Consider the following 21,519-nt stretch of genomic DNA (forward strand, 5'->3'; position numbering starts at 1 on the left):
TTACCTCACTTGGACAACACACTCATACAGTGAAGAATCAATTGATATTAGCAATCACCCAAATAACTGATTATTGTTCTAACTAGGGTTGCATGACTAAATTGTCAATAGTCGTAACCGCAACTGTTAGCGATAGGAGTGACTTTCGACTATGACTTGGTGATGGCGACTATTTATTGTAACCCCAAAAAGCAAAACAGGGGACATACAATGCCACTAAATTTACACTACAAATTGTTTTGGATCCTAGTAAATTTTGTTGAAATTGGTCTACATAAAATTGATATTTGTGAGCAGAATTTCGTCAAGTGTTTTGTGTTCAGGTGGTTATATCCACGTGCACTATACTTTTAACCATATCTAGAGTTTGTTCATGCACATTTGGCACGTGATTACCCAAGCTTTAATTAGATTTCAAACCTCCAAACGGGTCTCCAAATAGTCGTCATAGTCGTGACTATTTGGTGGCGACTAGTCGACTACTAAAAAATCTGAATTTGTGCAACCCTAGTTCTATAATCTAAGCCCAAATTTTATTTTGTGTCTGACGTCAGGGCAAAGGCGCGGCGTGATTGGTTGCTGACCTGCACAGTACGGCATTATCGGTCTGGTTGACAGGATATCATACATAAACTATAGTATGTTTAATTCGGTCTCGAATTATAAAAATGGTTATTAATCGATTTTTTTCAACCTATAATAACCTAGAAAATAGGACAAGCAATATTGATGGCATTGCTGGATTCATACTGAGTATTTCAAGCGGTTCCTTATTTTGTCAAGGCTGTTGTTCCAGCTTTGTAAGCTACGTGCCAAATTACAGACTTGACTTATGACTGCTTGGGTGGTAACTGGACTTTTGAGTCAACTACATGTAATACAATTTTAGAGTACTGTAGTATCCAGAAGAAATGTCCGTATAAGGTCAGAAGAATGACGTACACTTATTCAATGACAGTGTCAAGAATACACAAAGTGCACACTGCACATTAAACTGTCCGCATGCTTTTGTCCAGAACTGGGGATTCATCTTGTTGCACAATAATTTAAAATAAAAAAAAAAAAAAAAAAAAATGGAGCATATCTCAATAGTGGCACTGGCGACATCCGGGCTCAGTTGTGCTGGATGGTCACATATTAGTGTGTTTGTGTGCCAGTATTTTTCAGTCGATCTCTATTTGTTTGTTTTTAATTGTTTGGGTTTGGCCCAGTTCTGGCCCTGAGCTGGTCCAGTGCTGACCCTGTTATACCGTAATACTTCAGAAGCTGCATATTGGGCTATTACATTTAAAATCCACACTACCCCTGTGGAAGATTTTGGAAATATCTTTCACAGGGGGAGTATGAATTTCAAATGGAATGAACACATTAAGTAGTTCCATATGAATTTCATTCAACCTGAATCTTTCACTGAGGGAAGGTGAGTTTGAAATGGAGCTGTTAATATGTTCATTCCGTTTGAAATTCATACTCCCCCTCTGGAAGATATTTCCAAAATGTTACACAGGTACACAGGGGTAGTGTGGGTTCTAAATGGAATAGCCCTTTCCAGCTGCGGAGTGTCACCCTAGATTTCCTTTTCATGAAACTCAACATTTAAAAATTGTGTGTACAAAATTTAGCTCCAAATTACAACTTTAATCCAAGGGTCACCAACACAAAATATAGCTACTGCCTTTCATACTCTTTGAAGGGAAATAATTTTACCCCGTCCTCCTCCCTCTGCTGCATGACCAATACCTTTATTGGGCTATTCTATTTGAAATCCACACTACCCATGTGGAAGATTTAACTAAAGTCTTCCACGGAGGGAGTATAAGTTTTGAGTAGAATAGACAACTGGGTAACTTCCATTTGAAATACTCACTCTAGTTGTGGAAAATATAGGTAAAGCCATAATACAGGGGGAGTATGGGTTTCAAAATGATTAACCCTGACCAGGCACATTTGAAAAACATACTCCCCCTTTGGAAGATATTTGCAAAATCTTCCACAGTGGTAATGTGAATTTCAAGTGGAATAGCCTATATATTCTCAATTTTGTTTCAGGCTGGCAGCATCCATATCCCAAAGGAGAGTCCTTCCAATATCCGTGTGATGTTACTGTTGTATTCTGTCAACAAGAGGCAATTCATTGGCCTCATACCCAATGACCAAGATGGCTTTGTCGATCAATTCCGCATGGAAGTTATGAAGCATAAAAAGAACCAGGTGGAAAGAAGTCAACTGCTGGTGAGTTACAGGTCAAAGGGCAGGACTGTCAAAAGCCAAATCCCAACTCTCCCATGCAGAAAAGTGATTAAGGGATTGGATAGCAACGTTTGCACAGTATTTTTTGTGGGACATGAGAGCACATCAGACATGTCGAATAGCATTCTGAATACGAGGAATGTCCTTCTGATATCAAATAATTTTGATTTTTTTTTAAATTCACAATGTAATACAAATTTTATGGCAAATTATTAAAAATTTATATTTTTGATATTTAACAGTCCTCGAATTAAATTTTAAGAATCTAATGAGCGCAATATTCCTCTCTAGCGCAGGCCTTCTCAACTAGTTTTCTTGAAGTGCCAACTGGGAAATTTTAGTGATCATGAAGTGCCAACATGTTAAGGGTGGATTTTGTGAGGGAGTGCGTGCACGACCGAACGCATAGCGGGTGGGGTCCAAGGACCCGCCTTATGGCTCCTATAGGGGTCCAGTGTGAAAACCCCTGTCGCGGGGGTCCAGGGGGCAGTGCCCCAGGAAGCTCTGAGATTTTAGGACTTTCTAAAGGCTCAGATGTGGTATTTTCACCCCTTTCCTGTTTAAAATTTATGTGAAAAAAATTAGTAAATTTACTGTGCGCCATTTCGACTAACTCCAAGCGCCACAAGTGGTGCGTGCGCTGCCAGTTGAGAAGGCTTGCTCTGAGAAAAATCCATCAAATTTTATCATTATTATGTTTTCAGAATAAATAGCCTTCATTATATATTAAAGTGAATACAACCACTGTCTGAGTTGTGAATTCATCGGACAGCTAGGTTATGTACAAAGGCATATAGGATGCAAGATTGTAGAAACATGATGCCATTATTATGTTTTGATGAATCCAAGTGTGTGAAAATATTGGATCCAAAACATAATAATGATAAAATTTGATGCTTTATGCCCAATATTTATTGGTCTCGCTATGAGTTTTAAAATATTGGACTCAACTACGTCTATTTTAAAACTCATAGCTCAACCAATAAATATGGGCTCAATTAATCCAATTTTTTATCAAAATGGGATATTTTGAGTGACAAATAATGGGCAATCCGCCGGCATCCACTACTCAAAACATTGGCCAGCCCATCCATTATGACACGATATTGGATAGGCAAAAGACAAAATCCTATCTTTTATTCTCATTCTTATTCAGTTTTAATGTAATTTTTGCGAGAAAAACTGCCTTTACTTTTGTGAGGACATCCCCGTTGTTTTAAATGAACGAAACCATTACGAACATCTAAGCCGCCGAATCGCGTCTTTGGTTCTCGCACGTATATTACGCGAACGCATTATCGCGCGATCATTAAGGAGCAACAAGCGTGCCGCCGTTGCGTGGCGGCACGCGCCCTGACTAATATCACTATCAACTATTGTGAGATATTATACACCCGAAAACCAATCAAATTATGTGAATTCTTTATACAAGACGCACCCATTGAATAAGAATAAAATTTAAAAACTTTAAATATGGACAGTCAGGTAAAAATACTGATGTCAATCACTTATTGTTCACTATTTCATAGCTGCGAACGGCATGGGTTGACTTCTCAGCAAGTCGTCCCACAGAAGAAGAGTATCCACTGGAGGACTCCGATATGGAGGCTGAAACTGACACACCAAGCTGGCAGGACCTAGTAGATAAGGACATGATGAAGAGACTCACACCTAAGGAAGTGAAACGACAGGCGACCATATTCGGTATGTTTTAGATTGAGTGCAGCAGTAAATGCTTCTTTGTCTTGTCTTCCACCAATTGAGGATGCTGCAATCTTCAAAAAAAAGTACTTGGAACGCTTGGTACACTCTGTTTAAATTCCGTGCAGAATTTCATATGATCATGGAAATGACATATATTGTGCTTGGGAACAAACATGACAGCTACAACCTTACCCTTCCCCTCTCCCCATTAATCAGGGATGTAAGTTTTCTGTATTTTTACAGAATTCAGGGTTTTTTTGTAGTCCAGATTTATGCAATTTCTTTAATTTTCAGCCTGTTTTGGGGCATTTTAGCCCGAATTTACGCACTTTTTTCAGGTTTTCAGGTTTTTTTCTTCAGGCTTACTTACATCCCTGATTAATCAATGTTGGGCATGGAACTGAAGACATTGGCATTTCTCAACATTGCTCGGGGATCGGGGTAACAGTTTTCCGTTATTTACACGCAAGTGCTCCAAAACTTATTTCTGAAAGAGGGTCAAGTCACAAAATCATGAAAATGGAGTCAGTGTCAGTTTCTGCTACAAGGGGGTTTCACCCTCTGTGCAAGTTTCATAGTGAAATAATGTGGTAGAGAATTGATATTGCACGGACTCTGTTCTTAGTCAGATCTGTAATTGACTGATCTTCATAGTACTGCTGTTTTGATATTTTGTGAAAATATGTGTGTAGTTATTTATGTATGTATTAATTTATTTGGTATTGAGCTATTGCATTTAAAATCTACACTACCCTGTGTAAAATTTTGGAAATATCTGCCACAGGGGGAGTATGAATTTCAAATGGAATGAGCACATTAAGGCAGCTCCATTTGAATTTTATACACTCTCTGAAGATTCAACCTGAATCTTCCCCAGAGGGAGAGCGAGTTTCAAATGCAGCTGCTTATGTGTCAATTCCATTTGAAATTCATACCCCGGCCCATGTGGCGGATATTTCCAAAATCTTCCACAGGGGTAGTGTGGATTTTAAATGGAATAGCCCATACTCATGAGTGAAAATTTTGTTGCAAATCTAATAAAGTACTTCTTGATTTGACTTGACTTGATAAAACCACCACCTTGCATGGCAACTACAGTTATGCCAACACCGCACATTAGGCGCACAATTGGGCTACTTGACGATCACTTGCCGCTACTCAAAAAAGCATGCCGCTACTTGCCTAAAATTGGGCTACTTTTGCCAGTCTCAGGCCGCGGCAGTAATTTGATGTATTTTTCTTTCAATTTAGCCGATTTTCAGCGACTAATAAAGCCTTTGAGTCTCTGAAGCTCTAAATTGCAGTCACAATGGGTTTTGTGACCATTTATTGATCGGTCGGTGACTTCCCAGTAAGTACCAGAAGTTTTAAAGTCAAGTGCTTTCCGCCCAATTGGGTGTTTTGCATTCTAAATTAGGGTAAATCCGCCCATGGGCGCTATATTTGGAAGGTTAAAAATTGGGCTACTTGAGAATACTTACTGCGGCCTGGCGAGTCAATGCGCCGCCCCTTGGCACTGAAAAGTTTTGGCAACACTGGGCAACTACAGTTTCAGTTTATTTCATCCTTTCAATTACATATTACCAAAAAAAATTATATTTTATACAAAATAGTGACGAACATTTTAAAATATGACAAAAGTATGAGGAGCAGTGGCTGAGGATGTCACTAAATGCACAGCGTGATGTTGTGGCACCCTATAAGGTTTCAATTATACAATAATACTAAATAAAGCAAAACAAGTTTAATACATTAAGAAAAAAACAAACAAAACAAAAAACAAGCCTAGTAAGTAGAGAAATTACAAGATTACAAAATTCAACAAAATAGTACAATGCGTAAAAACTACATAATAATAATAATAATAATAATAAACAGACACTTAATATATCGTATCGCCTCAATGCGCTTTACAACAAAATATACAAGCATAAAAAACATTAATAGAACCAACACGCCTAAGAATACAGTCAGAGGGAGAGCAAAACAAGGCCAAAGACTGAAACTCAAACATGATGGTTTTACAAAAGCAGGCAAGCAATAAAAGTAAATTACAGTTATAGAATCACAAAATATAGGCAAGCAATATAATGATATAATATGAAAGTAAGCTACAAATATATCAAAGCAAATATATAACATAAAAATATTTCAATTACAAATGGCAAGTAATAAAAAGAGAGTATGGACGACCGGCATCCACGCACTCGGCAAAAAAAGAACATGTCAAACAACATTATTTTAATGCAGGCAAAACCTTATCTAAACAAACATCAGAATACATAACATAAGAGCATATTACATTTCAACAAACTATATGAAACCACTAATGATCAATTAGTGGACATGGACATAACAACCTTCTTTGCCAATGATCTCAAAATGCACTCAATGTGACTGAACTCACTTTTAGATTAACCCCCTGAGCACTACCTGCCGATTTAACATTGCCTCTGAATGGTCAATTACATGATATCTTCACTTTAATCACCAATCAAAATGAAGCTTTGCAAATAATTCACCCCAATTTTTTGTGTGATGAAATTATTCTAACAATGTTGCTGATTGGTCGAATTGATAATGAAAACTTCTTTTTGACCAATCGGCAGGTAGTTCTCATAAGGGTCCTCAATTGTCTGCACTTATTTTGCTTTTCACCCTCTCTGTCTGCATATCTCCAATCATTCCATACACAGGGTTGCCAAACCCACGATTTGGTAGCACAATTGGGCGACTTTTGAAGATTTTCCCTGCGACTTTTGACAATTTCCTGTCCCATAGAAACCAATGGTTAAGAAAAAAAATGGACGACTTTTTCAACTTTGGCTCTCGCGACTTCCGATAGTTTCCTGCCCCATAGAAACCAATGGTAAAGAGAAAAATTGGGTGACTTTACGATTATTTGACCCGCGATTCGGGCTGAAATCTTTTGGCAACCCTGTCCATACACTGTCTCTGGCTTTATTTCTTCATGTTTCTTTTGTAACAAATATCTCTCTTTCCCATTCTCTTAACTGTCTTCTTTCCTCATTTGTAATCTAAAATTGTATATATATGTATCATTTTTTTCAGAGCTATTCCAGACAGAGAAAAACTATGTTAGAAAGCTGAAAGTGTTGAATCATGTTTTCTACCAGCCAATGCTCAGGAACGAAGTCATGCCAAAGGAAATGATCCAGCTCTTGTTCCCAAATCTGAATGAGTTACTGGAGATTCACATGCCACTCAATAATGCCATGAAAAAGGAAAGGAGAACGTCACATATCATACAAGAAGTAGGGGACATGTTACTCAAGAGAGTGAGTAAACTGTGCTATTAAAGCCATATTATAACATTTGCAGAAAAGAACGCCCTCAAAAAATGTTAAATTCAGGTTTTTACACGATTGTAATGTACTTTAGTAAATAAAGATTCTCTGCAAAAATCAAGACTTTAGGTGCTGTAGTTTTGTCAAAATTCGAGATTTTCAATAAACCGCCAGAACCGGCGTTTTATTATTACGATAGAAATGTTAGTTGAACGCGTATGCGATGTCAACACAGTACTACGTACACGGCGTGCGGGACACACACACAGACACGCCACAGGATCGTACCATATTACAACCGCCGGAGTAACATGCATTGGCGCTAGATTTTCTTTGCTTTACCTCTCTTGTTTGGCTCAAAATTAAAAGGGGACATATCTGACAGTAAATGCTAACATTTTATTGAAAATGAATACTAATCTATTTTTAAAGAAATGTTATAATATGGCTGTAAGTTCAAAGGTTACATATGCTTGTTTGAGATTGCTTTAAGGAAGTTAAGGAGGAGGATGCCCTCCATGTTTTTAAAAATTATGACATATTTTTACATGATGTCTAAAAAATATCAAGGGTTTATATGCTCTCTTTGTGACAAAATCTGTAATTGTCAATAAAAAATTGACAATGGAGTACACCGTTTAATTACTGAAAAAGTGGACATTTTCACATGATTAATTTTTCACACTTTGCCAATTTTGAACTGTTTCCCTTGTTTTTAAATTCGCAATTATAAGTTTCCTTACATTAACCTAAACACAAAAGGAATATCTGTGTGTTGTTATTTTCGTATTAGCAGCTTGGAACGCTAAATCGCAAAAATAAATGTAGTGCTAATATTTCCACTTTCACAGTATATGTACGCATAGGCGTAGATCCCGGGGGGGATGAGGGGGATAAATCCCCCCAATATTTTGCCAGGGGAAATAACTCACACAATCATCCCCCAATGTTGACTCCTGTCTGACGGTTTCAGACCAAATCAAACTCATATTTGGCCATTTTAGCCCCCAAAGTGCCAATTTTTTCACGCTCTGTGCGAATTCATTCCACATTTGCATCTTATTTCACCAGATTAGCTTCAATATGGCAAATTTTTTTGCACGCTTCGCACACATTTGTACCATAATCTTATTCTGTTGCCAAAAGGCACTGGGTTTACTATACTTTTTACCCATCCCCCCCCAATGTCAAAAAGAAATCTACACCACTGTACGTAATTAGGGATAACACATGAAGACAACCGACCTCAGTCACAGCCTACCTAAGAAGTTTCACACATTGGCGACATCGGCACTTGAATTTGATGGTGATTTTCTTTGTCTTACCCTATTTGTTCAGCTTAAAATTAAAAGGGAACATGTAACATTGAAAACTATAACATTTTGTGGAAAAGAAATAAAAATCTTATTTTTTATGGAAATATATATTGTTTTAAGGGCAACACATAATTACTAACCAGCATCAAACCTGTTTCAGCCTCATATGAATAATCTTGCATTGGGCTATTTCAGATGAAATCCATACCCCTGTGGGAGATTTTGGAAATATCTTCCACAGGGGGAGTATGTTTTTCAAATGTAATTGGTCAGGGTAAAATCATTTTGAAACCCGTACTCCCACTGTATTATGGCTTTACCTATAGCTTCCACAGCTGGAGTGAGTATTTCGAATGGAAGTTACCCAATTGTCTATTCTATTCGAAATATTCCCTAAATACTTATACTCCCTCTGTGGGAGACTTTAGCTAAATCTTCCACAGCAGTAGTGTGGATTTTACATGGAATAGCCCATATGCCAATATCTGGTTCTGTTGGCTCACATTTGATTGGGTTGATATAGGCAACTCTTGCCTGGGCGGGATGTCTGGGCAGGTAGGCAAGGCAACATGTACAGCTATATACTTTATTTGGCTTATAATTGGCGAACATTATTCGGAATTTTGTTACTGTGCGCATCAATCTCTCTTAACGCTCACATAAAGTACTAAAAGCGCACACTAATCACGCATTACACAACATAAAACTAGCGTAGGTGCTATACCCAACTGTGTGTATGCCATTCTATATCAATACACAATGTTATGAGTCTTGAGATTTTTTTCTTCAATTATAAGCTGAACAATGTGTAGCAGGGATTGGAAAATGCCAGTGTTCATTCAATTGGTATCATATTCTCTGTATTTTAGTTTGATGGGGAAGGTGGTGAACAGATGAAACAAGTGTGTGCTACATTCTACCAAAACCAAAAAGCTGCCCTGGACATGGTCAAAGCTAGAGAGAAAAGGGACAGCCGATTGGAGACATTTATTTCGGTAAGTAGGAACAGTTGAGAGAGAGGTTTAGTTTTCATATCATTTAGTGATGACAAAATATTTAGTAAATTTTAAACAGGTCAAAATCATTAACCCAACTGAGTCTCACAAAAGCTCACTATTAAAACCACTCTGCGTGCATGCATTCCATGTGACTTGATGACGCAATCAGCCTAAGTCATATATACCCAGGGAATTGCTGCCCAGGGCAGCCAGACCTCGGTAGCTACATGTCTGTGATTGTGTGCGTGGCATGCGTGGGATCCCGGGTTCGAATTCCGGGGGTACCAAGTGACTTCTTTCTTCACCTTTTCTCCTTTTTTGTTTCTTCTTTCCCTTCCGATAGCAAAAAAAACATGGGTAGGGTTAGGGTTAATTCACATGTTTTTCCTAGATTTAGGCCTCTGTTATGATATTAATAGGATTTCCGCGGTGTAACGCGGCGCGTTGTGCAGGGAGCGACGCGGTGAGATTTGCGTTTGAGGAAGAGCTGCGTGAGGGAAAATGAGGAAAAATAATAAGTGGAAGGAATTGGAAAAAAAGAGGAGAGAGGAATAAAAGGACTCTAACTAGTCTAAGAATTATGGTAAAACTTCGCCTGATGGTGTGATTTCATAGTTTTATTAAGAAGATAAGCCGGCAGTGCTAGTGAACGTAACATCCATCAATAACATGATCGCCTTGATATTTGGGAAGTTCACGCAGAGCTTGCACTACTTGATTTGCACATTTGCACATCACTGTATAAGTCTATGGAATAAAATTACTACACATTTCCAAAAATAAGAGTAGCACTTTGCTCATGATACAATAAACGCTGACACAGATACATTTTGTCTCGTTTTTGCTGGAATCGACCATATGTCTGATGTATCTGGCATGCAGCAGTGCCTGTAAGGGGGAACGTGTCTGTGTAGGGGTGTGTGTGTATGGGTGTGCAACCGTGGAAGTGTCGCTGCTTGTGCAGTGTTACATGTAGGCCTAATTGGCCTATACATGAAGGGCAATGTATTCAGGGGGGGGGGGATAAATATTAGAAAAAGAACATACCAATTGTAAACAAAGAGTTACCATAATGAGGAACAATACAGTTTTCCTCAGTATTGTACAAAATGTCAGAAAAAGCTCTGGCTTATTATAATTTCAGCATGTTTATGCATGCACAAGTTGAAGAAGTTGAAAAATGATGCATACAGTTCAATCTTTTATCAATTTGGAAAAAGTCATATTGGCAATTTCAGTTAAATATAATTTTGCTGGAAATTTCTGTAAAATTTTGATAAGTTGTGTGCACGATCAAGAAGACAAAACTGCACTGCTCACTAAAATTTTCAGATGATTGACACAATCATATAGGAGTTCGGGAGTGTCATGATATTAATAGGATTTCAGCGGTGTAACGCAAGCGCTTATCAGAGGGAGCGACGCGGTGAGATTTGCGTTTGAGGAAGAGCTGCGCGAGGAAAAATGAGGAAAAATAATAAGTGGAAGGAATTGGAAAAAAAGAGGAGAGAGGAATAAAAGGACTCTAACTAGTCTAAGAATTATGGTAAAACTTCGCCTGATGGTGTGATTTCATAGTTTTATTAAGAAGATAAGCCGGCAGTGCTAGTGAACGTAACAGCCTCCTTAACCCTAACCCAACTGAGTCTCACTAAAGCTCACTATTAAAACCACTCTGCGTGTATGCATTCCATGTGACTTGATGACGCAATCAGCCTAAGTCATATATACCCAGGGAATTGCTGCCCGGGGCAGCCAGACCTCGGTAGCTACATGTCGGTGATCGTGTGCGTGGCATGCCCGGCGGTACCCAAGGCATTAGCTAGAGGGGTGTCCAGGTGTCATTTGGATGCCCTGTTTTCAATTTGGACTGATTTTTATAATGGAGTGAATGGGAATTGGACACCCTGATTTTGTAAAATAAGGTATTTTTGAATAGACACCCCTCAGGCTAGTTCCTTGGCAGTACCAAGTGACTTCTTTCTTCACCTTCTCTCCTTTTTGTTCTTCTTTCCCTTCCGATAGCAAAAAAAACACGGGTAGGGTTAGGCTTAATTTATTAGTTGCGCCTATTTTTGGCACTTGCAATGTGTGGGCTCATGTTATGGTGCAGTCCGTACGGTATAAGGCATATGTAATGTTGTATGTGTCACCAAACCTGGCATGGGCAAATGAAAGCAAGATTTAAGATTACACCAGGGCTATTCTTTGGGACTGTTGTTAAATCAACATTTATACCTGGCCCTCCAAGTCAACATGGTGTATGTGTACGCATGATCTTTCATAAATTCAGGGTATTTTTTAGAGCAGTTAGTGCCCAAGATTGTGAACATTTAATGTTCGCGATATTGTAAAAATAGGGATATTTTTCAAAAAGAAAATACTCTAAATAGAAAGTAGGATATAATATTTCCAATAATCGTAACACATTTGTGCAGTAAAATGTAATGGTTCCTTTTTCTCAATTTCCCCGGGTTATGGGTTTTTGTAAGCAATAGACTTGATGTGCTTGTTTTTACCAGAGAAGATGAGAAAAGAGGAGATCGCTCGAACATATAATCCGATTACCCACAGTTAACCTCCATTCACTTTTCTTTGTTATGGGTACTTAAAATACCACTTGAAGCTTCCTTTGTGGTAATCTGTTCATCCGACACACGCCGACTGATTCGGTAGTTCTCTTAGTGGAGAAAATATTCCACACACGGAAGTACATCGTTAAATTCCCAATTTCGAGTCAAATCATGCTTTTTTTCTTTAAAACAAATAATACTAACCAGGGTGACCATGATTTTTAAACAAGTGAAAAGCATCATATATAACGTAACTCCCATTAAAAAAATCAAAAGTTTTTTTAAGTTATGGAAAGTCAAGCATAATTAATTTTCCAGTAAAATTAATATAAGGTCAAAGGAAAAGAAATTTAAATGATAAGCATTTGAATATTTGCGGCAGTTTACGGAAACTTAAAACTAGTGCAATCAGTTATTCAAACTCGTGTCAGTTTCTCCATATACTCCCGTTTTGTGTCCAAACGTGTCCAAAAATGCTATTTGGATCCAAAATGAGGGTCTTCTTCACAGGGATCTCGGTCAACCTTAGCAGTCGGTCATGCCAAACAATACAGAAATTATATTTCGCGGTCAACTGACGTAACAAATTGATATCCGGGCATGCGCTGTTTAGAGCTAGACAGTCGTGACTGGCAAAGCCACTTATCGTATTAGTTGATCAATCGGATTAGATCATCGTTTCCATCAATAGGCGGATGCACACATTATTTATTTGATGTGGGCAGCGAGCGACCTCCTCTTTTATCATCTTCTCTGTTTTTACTCATGTTTTATTCATATTGATGGTTTTCTCCGGGATCTCCGTTTTCCTCCTGCTTTCAAAAAATTGGTGATTTGTTGTTTGGTTATCAAAACTTCCTTCACCCAATGGAATTTGGGGAGCTGCACAGATAATTGGTGGATGTTACAATCTAAGTGTGGATAGGTCTGGGCCAGGTTCGGCTGCAACTGGCCCTATGCGAACTGATTGTGTTGTTTCACCATGGCAGCGAAATTACAGCATTTATTTATTTATTTGTTTATGGTGAGATCCTTTTTTTCATCTTGTTCTTCTCCAGGATGCCGAGTCCAACCCACTCTGCCAGAAGTTCCCGCTACGAGGTCTAATGTCAGCTGGCTTGTCAAGACTCGCCAAGTACCCACTATTTTTTGAGCATTTACTCAAGTATACACAGTGTAAGTATCATATGTGTATAAAGTATCAATTATATACTAGAGTAATAGATTATTTTATTATTGCGAGGAAGAAAGAAAGGTGGATAGAGCAATGGGTAACCTTCAGGGGTGTGAGAATTCCTCTTTTCAGTTGATTTCCTCTTTTGTTTGTTGCCAAAATATATGCAATTTCTTTTATTTTCATCCCATATGTGACACGATTAAGGCAAATGAGTCGGATGTCGCAAATATTGTTTTTGAGATATTGGCAAAAACGGTGTTCAAATTCTTTTGTTTTGTATTGTTTTCAGCGATTGATAAATTGACGTAACTTCGCAAAGAAAAGTCGTATCAACATGGGGTTTTCAGTTTCTGAAAGCACTGAATGTCCTCCTTAGAAACATTTGTAAAAGTCATTTTCGACCAGGGTCGACATGTGACTCATTTCCCTTGATCATGTCACATAAACAAGTCAAGCTAGCTCAATCGATATGGCGTTCGCGCGACTATGGTGCGAGAGGTTGCGGGTTCAAACCCTGGTGGTGGCTAGTACGCTCTCTTGGAAAAATTGAGTTAGCTTGAAATTCCCCTGGACAGGGAACTTGCTGAAACTCTGGGAGCTGATCCTGGTTGTGATGGTCATTTGTGGATTGTCTAGGGTGTGCGCTCATGAAGCTGCAAAGTCCCTGTGTTGTTGTTAAATGGTTTATGGAATGATATGTGGGCCATGGTGGTCAGCGACAACCTGTAAAGTGTGCTGAGGCTTGTGGATCAATGTCTAGGCATTGTGCCTGTGCGTAGCGCACTATCACTGCGTTTTTTTGTTTTTTTGGTTTTTTTCAACAATCAATATTTTTTTCTTCTTCTTTTAATGTGACAGCCAAATCAGAAGAGTTCAAGAAACTACTGAAAGTAAAGAACTGCGCCAAGTCACTTGTCAACCATGTTAGCACAGCAGTAAGAGAATGTGAGGACCTGCAAAGTCTACATGAAATTTTCAAGGGACCACCAGAGAGGTCAAACGATGAAATAGTTAAGGAGTTTAAGGTAAGGTAACTTTTGTATCAAATCTTTTGTCATCTACCAGGACCAACATTCATAACGTTGCTGAATACTCAATCTATAAATGGTTATAATGCATGATTTCAAATCCTTGAAAGTAGTTATTAAAGAGAAGATTATTTAATCAATAATTTACAGTTGAAATTTGTTAATCCCTATATTTGTGCAGGAAGCACTATGGTCCCCAATGACCTCATCCCAATGGCATAGTTCAATAACGTCAATTAAACACTCATAGTGCAAAATTTGACCTCCAAGTTGCAGAGTATGAGTTTTTGTACCCAAATTGTCAAAGGTCATTCAATGAATGTACAAATGTATTGGGGTTAAAGAACTGTGCCCCTGATAGATGAGCATGTTGTAGATGCTAGTGAAGGGACAAGAGGGAGGGCAATACTTCTCACAAGGGGTAGCTGCCTTGGCCATACCACTGGGGCAGGTTATCCGAGGGATCATTTATAGTCCCTTTAAGACTACATAATGATGACAGTAACTAAGGCCAAATAAAAAAATTAAAATGTTTAACGTCCCCACCCACTTCCTTTTTGAGGTTTCTTCAATTATATTTTAATTTTTTGAAATTCAGTTATAACTTTAAAAAAAATTATGTCTAGGAAGTTGAGATGCTTTCTATAGCCTTGCTAATAATATACAAGAAACACTGTTGTAAGGTTTTGTGACCAGAGGGGGCCTACCTCTCAGAACAACAAACTAAAAAAGGCCTTCTCCTTTTTCCAGGCATTATTGTATATGCTAGTAAAACAGCTGTAATTATAGGTAATTGGGTATTTACACCGGTTTTGCGATAAAAATAGCAATTAAAAAGCCCTGCGTCCTCATTTTAAAAAAAAAAAACGGATGTGAAACATATTTTTTTTCATACATTTCCATTAATCCACTCTCCAGCTTAAACGCAATCACTGATCAACTTCAAACTTGGTCTTGTGATTGTATTCTTTATATTTACCAACCTTTGTTGTGGGGGCCACCTTAATTATGAACCGCGTAATTCTAGTTTTTTACTTGTCCTAATCAAAGTGAAAAAATTGTGACGAGAACAGATATGCAAGATGTGTACAATGTTTGTTACTCTTGACAGTCCTTAGATGAAGATACAGTAAATCAAGGATTATCCGATGAGATCGATGAGCCTATAGCATACCATTATGATGTCACACCAGTTGAAGTGAAATGTCTGCGAAAGAGGCAAGAGAACTTTACTACTTCTACAGTGAATATGATACTGCAGCTACAGCAACATGTAAGTCAGAATTAAAATTGACTCTTGGGGTATTCCAGTTTAAATCCACACTACCCCTGTGGAAGATTTAGATACAGTCTTCCACAGATGGAGTTTTGAATACAATAGACAATTAGGTAACTTCCATTTGAAATACTCACTCCAGTTGTGGAAGTTACATGTATAGAGCCATATAGTACATGGGGATAATGGGTTTCAAAATAATTAACCCTGACCAATTATATTTGAAAAACATACTCCCTCTTTGGAAGATATTTCCCAAATCTTCCACAGGAATATTGTGGATTTTAACTGGAATAGCTCAATACAGTTCAAGTGAAATCCATTATAATACACCTCTATGGAATACATGACCTTATATCATCCACACAGGGGGTGTGATTTTCAAATGGGGTTAATCAAATTGGTGACCTAATTTGAAATCTACACGCCCTGTGTGGAAGATTAGAGTTGTGTCTTCCAAGAGGAGGGTAAAGTAAAAATGATAATATAAAAGGGATTGAAGTTAAGGATTCTATTTCTGTCAAATTAACCCAATTCGCAGATGATACTACCTTAATTTTGGACGGATCTGAAAACTCCCTTCTGAGTTCAGTGGAGACCATCAAAAATTTGGCAAAATTTCCGGTTTGGTTGTTAATTATTCAAAATCGTCCATTTTAAAAATTGGTTCTTCAAAGAATGAAGAGGCGATATCTTGATTCCTGGCACAAAATTTACTTGGACCAAAGGCCCAATAAAATTTCTTGGTGTGAATATTTCTTTGGATAAACAAGAGATGTTTAATTTAAACTATGAAAGTCAATTGCATAAAATGAACACAGTTTTGAATATTTGGTCACAAAGGGTCTCACCCCAATTGGCAAAGTTGCCATTATTAAGTCGCTTGCAATGTCCCAGCTTACTTACCTTCTTTCAGTGTTATCTAACCCCCCTGATGCTTTTCTTAAGAGAGTTGAGAAACTATTTTTTAAATTTATTTGGAATGGTAAACAAGATAAGATTAAAAGAGAAACAATGTATAATAAAATTGAAGATGGTGGTTTGAACATGACTAATATATTTCTTTTTATAGAGGCAGTTAAAATATCTTGGGTTAAAAGGTTCATGAACCCAGATAATAATGGCAAGTGGAAATTACTTTTTGCTAGAGAACTTGACAAAATTGGTGGGTCCGGAACAAGTAACTGGTTATGGCAGTGCGAGCCATCTAAAATTTCTGATTTTAAATGTCACACAAGTAATGACTTTTTGAAAAATATTTTGGAAGGCTGGTTTAAATTGCGTGCAGAATATGATGTTACAAACAAAGTTATTTGGTTTAATTCTAAAATTAAGGTGAACCGGAAGTGTGTTTATTACCGTAGTTGGAGTTTAGATGGTGTGAACTTGTTATCAGATTTAATTGAAAATAATCAATTTATGACTTTTGAGGGTTTAAAAAAAGCATCCCAATGTGAAGTGTAACTTTATTCAGTATTATGGTATAATTAGGAGCATCCAGAATGCACAGTGCAAGGTTTTTTCAATGAATGATAATGAGATGAGTGACTGTCTGTTGACTGAACTTTGGAATACACAAAGAGTTTGCAAATTTGCATATGAAAAGCTAAGACAGCAGGCATGCCCCACATCACAGGCATACTGGAATGCCAGGGTAAATGATTTTGTTGTACCAGTACCTATTGAAAATTGGAATGAGATATATACTATGGCTTTTACTAGCAGTATCGACACATACACAAGATATTTTCAATTTAGATTTATTCACAATATTTTAGCGACAAACAATTTTCTTTACAAGATAGGATTAAAAGCAACAAATTTGTGCAGTTTTTGCAAGACAAGTATTGAAACCACTAAACATCTGATGTGGGATTGCAATTTCTCCAACCTTTTCTGGAAGGAAATTATTTCCTGGATAAAAATGATCTTCATCTTTTCATAAACCTTACTTTCAAAATAGTTTGTTTTGGTTTGCTTAACGAGGAATTTGATTGTTTCAAAAATTTTATTATTCTTTTGGCCAAGCGCTACATTTATAGGTGCCGGTCGAGGAAAAGCCTTTGAGCATTTTTTTTGTGTTTACATCGTGGGTCAAAACTTTTGAGAAGTCAGAGAGGTTTATTGCTGTTAGAAATAATAAGTTTGCTAAGCACACAAAAAAATGGGAGCCTTTGATAATTTGATTTTGGAGCTGTAACCCTTTATTTTATTAATTCAGGAACTGTACATTTAAATAAAATTATTTTTTGGGCTTTTTGTCATGTGTTGTGTTATTTTGTTGCAAGGTACATGTACATTGTATGTTGTATGAATTATGAAACTCTTGATTTGTAATTACATTTTATGAATACAGTCTATAGTTAAAGTTTGTTTCCTTTATATTATAAAGTGCTTTACTGATTACATGTATGTATCTTGCTTGTTTATGTGTGTAGGGTTTGATGGTTTATTTTGTATGTTTTTTCCCCCCACATCAAACCCAAGTACAGGGAATAAAATACGAAAGAAAGAAAAAAAAGAGGAGTGTATATTCTGTCGGTCGGACATCCGGGCTATCTCTAGTCTCGGGCCCAAACTGCATGTGGCTCACGGTTTGTTGTGAACAACAGAAACCGGCTGTGAAGGAGGCTACATAGCGATGTTGCTGGAGTGACATTCAATTTCGGAAAAACGACACTTTCGACCATGGAATTTAATTTTAAGTTTGTCAGTATATAAAGGGTAAATCAAGTAAGTTTCTTTCACTCTAAAGACTTAGAAACGGTTGTTTGATTCCACTGACTATTTGCGATCGAAATTTACATTACACCAATGACAGAAATCATCAACAAAAATCGAATCAGGGACTTGTTTTCACTCAAACATCATCAACCGGAAGTGACGTGACACGGACCGACAGAATAGATTTCAACTGGAATAGAAATGCATGCCATTAAATAAAAGTGGTGTATCTTTTTAATTATTCATGCAAGATATATCAAAGTATAGGAAAGAAAATTAGCCAAGGAATCTAGTAAATGTAAACGCATATTTGGTGCAATAGTGGGATGCGGGCCACCGGAATTTGTTAGATTTATAAACCTTTTTTGACAGTTGCCCCCTCTGAAACATATCCGGGCTACATGGTTGCTTCCACATTTTTTGTTTTAATTGATGCCTTTAAATTTTGCTATACATTTCAGGATGTCTCCCAGTAATTTTTAAATCCCCCCCCCCCCACACACCCGGCTCCCTCTGAAACAAATCTGGGCTACTTTTCCTCTACATTTCAGGATGGCTCATGGGATTTTTCAAAGTATCTTCTAGATGACTTACTTGACATTAATACATCTAGTGTGTGCAAATTACTACGGGATGCAGGTATTGATGTCCCAGGTAAGTGGTATAGGTATAAAATACTTGTAGTTCCTATATGTAGGAGATCGAAACTCTCCAATGCATATTACCGGGAAAAATTACAAATATGAAGATCTGCCAGAAAAATGTGAAAATAATCCAGCTGACCCTAATTAAATTATCATATTAACCCTAACTTTAATCATAACCTAAAATGCCTAACCCTAATGTTAACCCTTTTTGGACCAATCACCAATGACCCTTTGGAATAATGAGGGGCTTCCATTTTTCTTTCTCCAATTTAGGAAATTCCACAATTACCATGGTGAAGCATATCCTAGCAACAGTCTTAGCATTTTTACAGCTGGAACACTTTCTTCAACAGTTCTCAGATGTTACCATGGTTACCGATGCGGACAAGATCCTAAGTGCTGTATCTGAGGGAAAGGAATGGTCCAATAATCAGCAGGAATTGCACCCTGGTCTACTCTACTCGGCTTTTCCGGGGTTCACGACCCAGAACTGGCTTGTAATCGGATACATTATACTTGGGTATGAGCTAGCAATGGAAATATAAGGTTTCATTCTTCTCAACGGTGACATTTTTCAAGCTTTTTTCAGCACATATTTACATAGATTTGTGGTGTCACATTTAGCGAAAAGAACACTTTGGTGCAGCAATGGGCTATTCCATTTAAAATGCACACTACCCCCTGTGGAAGATTTTGGAAATATCTTTCACAGAGGGATAATGTTTTTCAAATGTAATTGGTCAAGGTTAATCATTTTGAAACCCATACTCCCCCTGTATTATGGCTTTACCTATATCTTCCACAGCTGGTGTGAGTATTTCAAATGGAAGTTATCCAATTGTCTATTGCATTCAAAACTCATACACCCTCTGTGGAAGACTTGGGTTAAATCTTCCACAGGGGTAGTGTGGATTTTAACTGGAATAGCCCAATGAGAGATTTGTGTGCATTAAATTTCACCAAGGGTAGTGGTACATGATTGCCACCTTGTAGATTTCATTTTAGATATATTCATTAGGCAGAAAAAGTTTAGACTTTTAAACCATAAGAAGTATGTGAAAGCCATTCTAGCAGCATGTAGCTCTACGCGCTGGGCCTTTTTACAGGCCTTTTTCAGTTATCAGAAAAGAAAAGAAAATGGATGTATAGCAGCCAAAAACAAAAATTTGTATTTGACTGTAGTAATTTGCAGTGGTGGGACCACGGAAAGAGGACATGGGAGACAAATGCTCCCGAGTCAGAGATCTTGTCCCTTCAGTGGCCTCCCCCATAAAAACAGTAACAAAATAATCAAAAATTGCTATTTTTGCAGAAATTGTGATGATTTATGCCCCCTCTAAAATTCACTTGCCCCTCCCCCACCCCCACCCAGAAAAAACATTTATTATGCCACCATTGGTAATTTGTCTACATGTCTTCAAATCACTTGCTCACCAGTAACCATCATATATTTGCAATTCAGTTATCAGGAGTACATCCCTTCATGTTTTCCCTTTGCTTTTCTCATCACAACTTACACAGCCTTGTACCATCACTAAAGCTGGTTTGCATGCTTTTTGAATTGCTGCTCCTCATGTGTGGAATTCATAGCCATCAAATGTTTATCATGCAAGTGGACTAGAGCATGAAAACAATATAATGTAGACAAAATGTTGTTTCTGGTGATAGCCATTATCATTTAGGGGTATTGCTATAGCTATATGTAATTCCCAGGAGCATTTTTTGCAGGTCTAAAGGGGAGGGGGGCAAGCAATTATTGAAATTATACCAAAAAACTTCCAGAGCATGGAAAAATAGTAGGAAATTATTGAGATATGCAAAATGTCATGCTCGCTGCACTTTGATCACATGATAAAGAAGACTTTACACAATGGGTTCACCCAAAACTGGCTTGTGTAAAGGGGTAGCCCATAGTTTTTTTTATCACATCAAAAGTGGGGCCAAAGATGTGTTGGCATGTTGAAAGGGGGGAGCTTAAAGCATTCACCACCCTGGTACGCATAATTATTGCATAGCCCCATGTTACAGGTAGTTATTGCAATGTTCTATGAAAGAGACATGCAAAATATAATATTGTACAGACAATTGTCACACAATCAAGGGAAATGAGTCAGATGTCGCTAATATTGATTTTGAGATATTGGCAAAGAAAGCATTAAAATTCTTTTGTTTTATATTATTTTAGGCGGTTGATAAATTGATGTAACTTCCTAAAGAGAAACTGTATCAACATAGGGTTTTCAGTTTCTGAAAGCTCTAAATGTCCTCTATAGAAAAATATGTAAACTCATTTTCGACCAGGGTCAACATGTGACTCAATCCCTTTGATCATGCCACAATTGCTGATTGGGTATTTAGACAAAAATTACCAGGAGAAGAAATATATTCTGTCGGTCCGTGTCACGTCACTTCCGGTTGATGATGTTCGAGTGAAAACAAGTCCCTGATTCGATTTTTGTTGATGATTTCTGTCATTGGTGTTATGTAAATTTCGATCGCAAATAGTCAGTGGAATCAA

At 37.6% G+C, this 21,519-nt stretch overlaps 1 protein-coding gene across 1 annotated transcript in view; it reads left to right on the forward strand.

Annotated features, from left to right (window-relative positions):
• LOC140140533 (uncharacterized) overlaps positions 1-21,519 on the forward strand; it is a 53,720-nt gene that overhangs the window by 18,633 nt on the left and 13,568 nt on the right. The window contains exons 12-20 of the mRNA XM_072162292.1: positions 2,050-2,232; positions 3,780-3,954; positions 7,027-7,253; positions 9,448-9,573; positions 13,208-13,325; positions 14,185-14,351; positions 15,466-15,627; positions 18,906-19,008; positions 19,275-19,521. Of these exons, the coding sequence (XP_072018393.1) occupies positions 2,050-2,232; positions 3,780-3,954; positions 7,027-7,253; positions 9,448-9,573; positions 13,208-13,325; positions 14,185-14,351; positions 15,466-15,627; positions 18,906-19,008; positions 19,275-19,521 (1,508 nt within the window). The remainder of the gene's footprint in view (positions 1-2,049; positions 2,233-3,779; positions 3,955-7,026; positions 7,254-9,447; positions 9,574-13,207; positions 13,326-14,184; positions 14,352-15,465; positions 15,628-18,905; positions 19,009-19,274; positions 19,522-21,519) is intronic.

This window comes from Amphiura filiformis, chromosome 19, assembly GCF_039555335.1.
Source record: "Amphiura filiformis chromosome 19, Afil_fr2py, whole genome shotgun sequence".
In the NCBI taxonomy this organism is placed as follows: Eukaryota; Metazoa; Echinodermata; class Ophiuroidea; order Amphilepidida; family Amphiuridae; genus Amphiura; species Amphiura filiformis.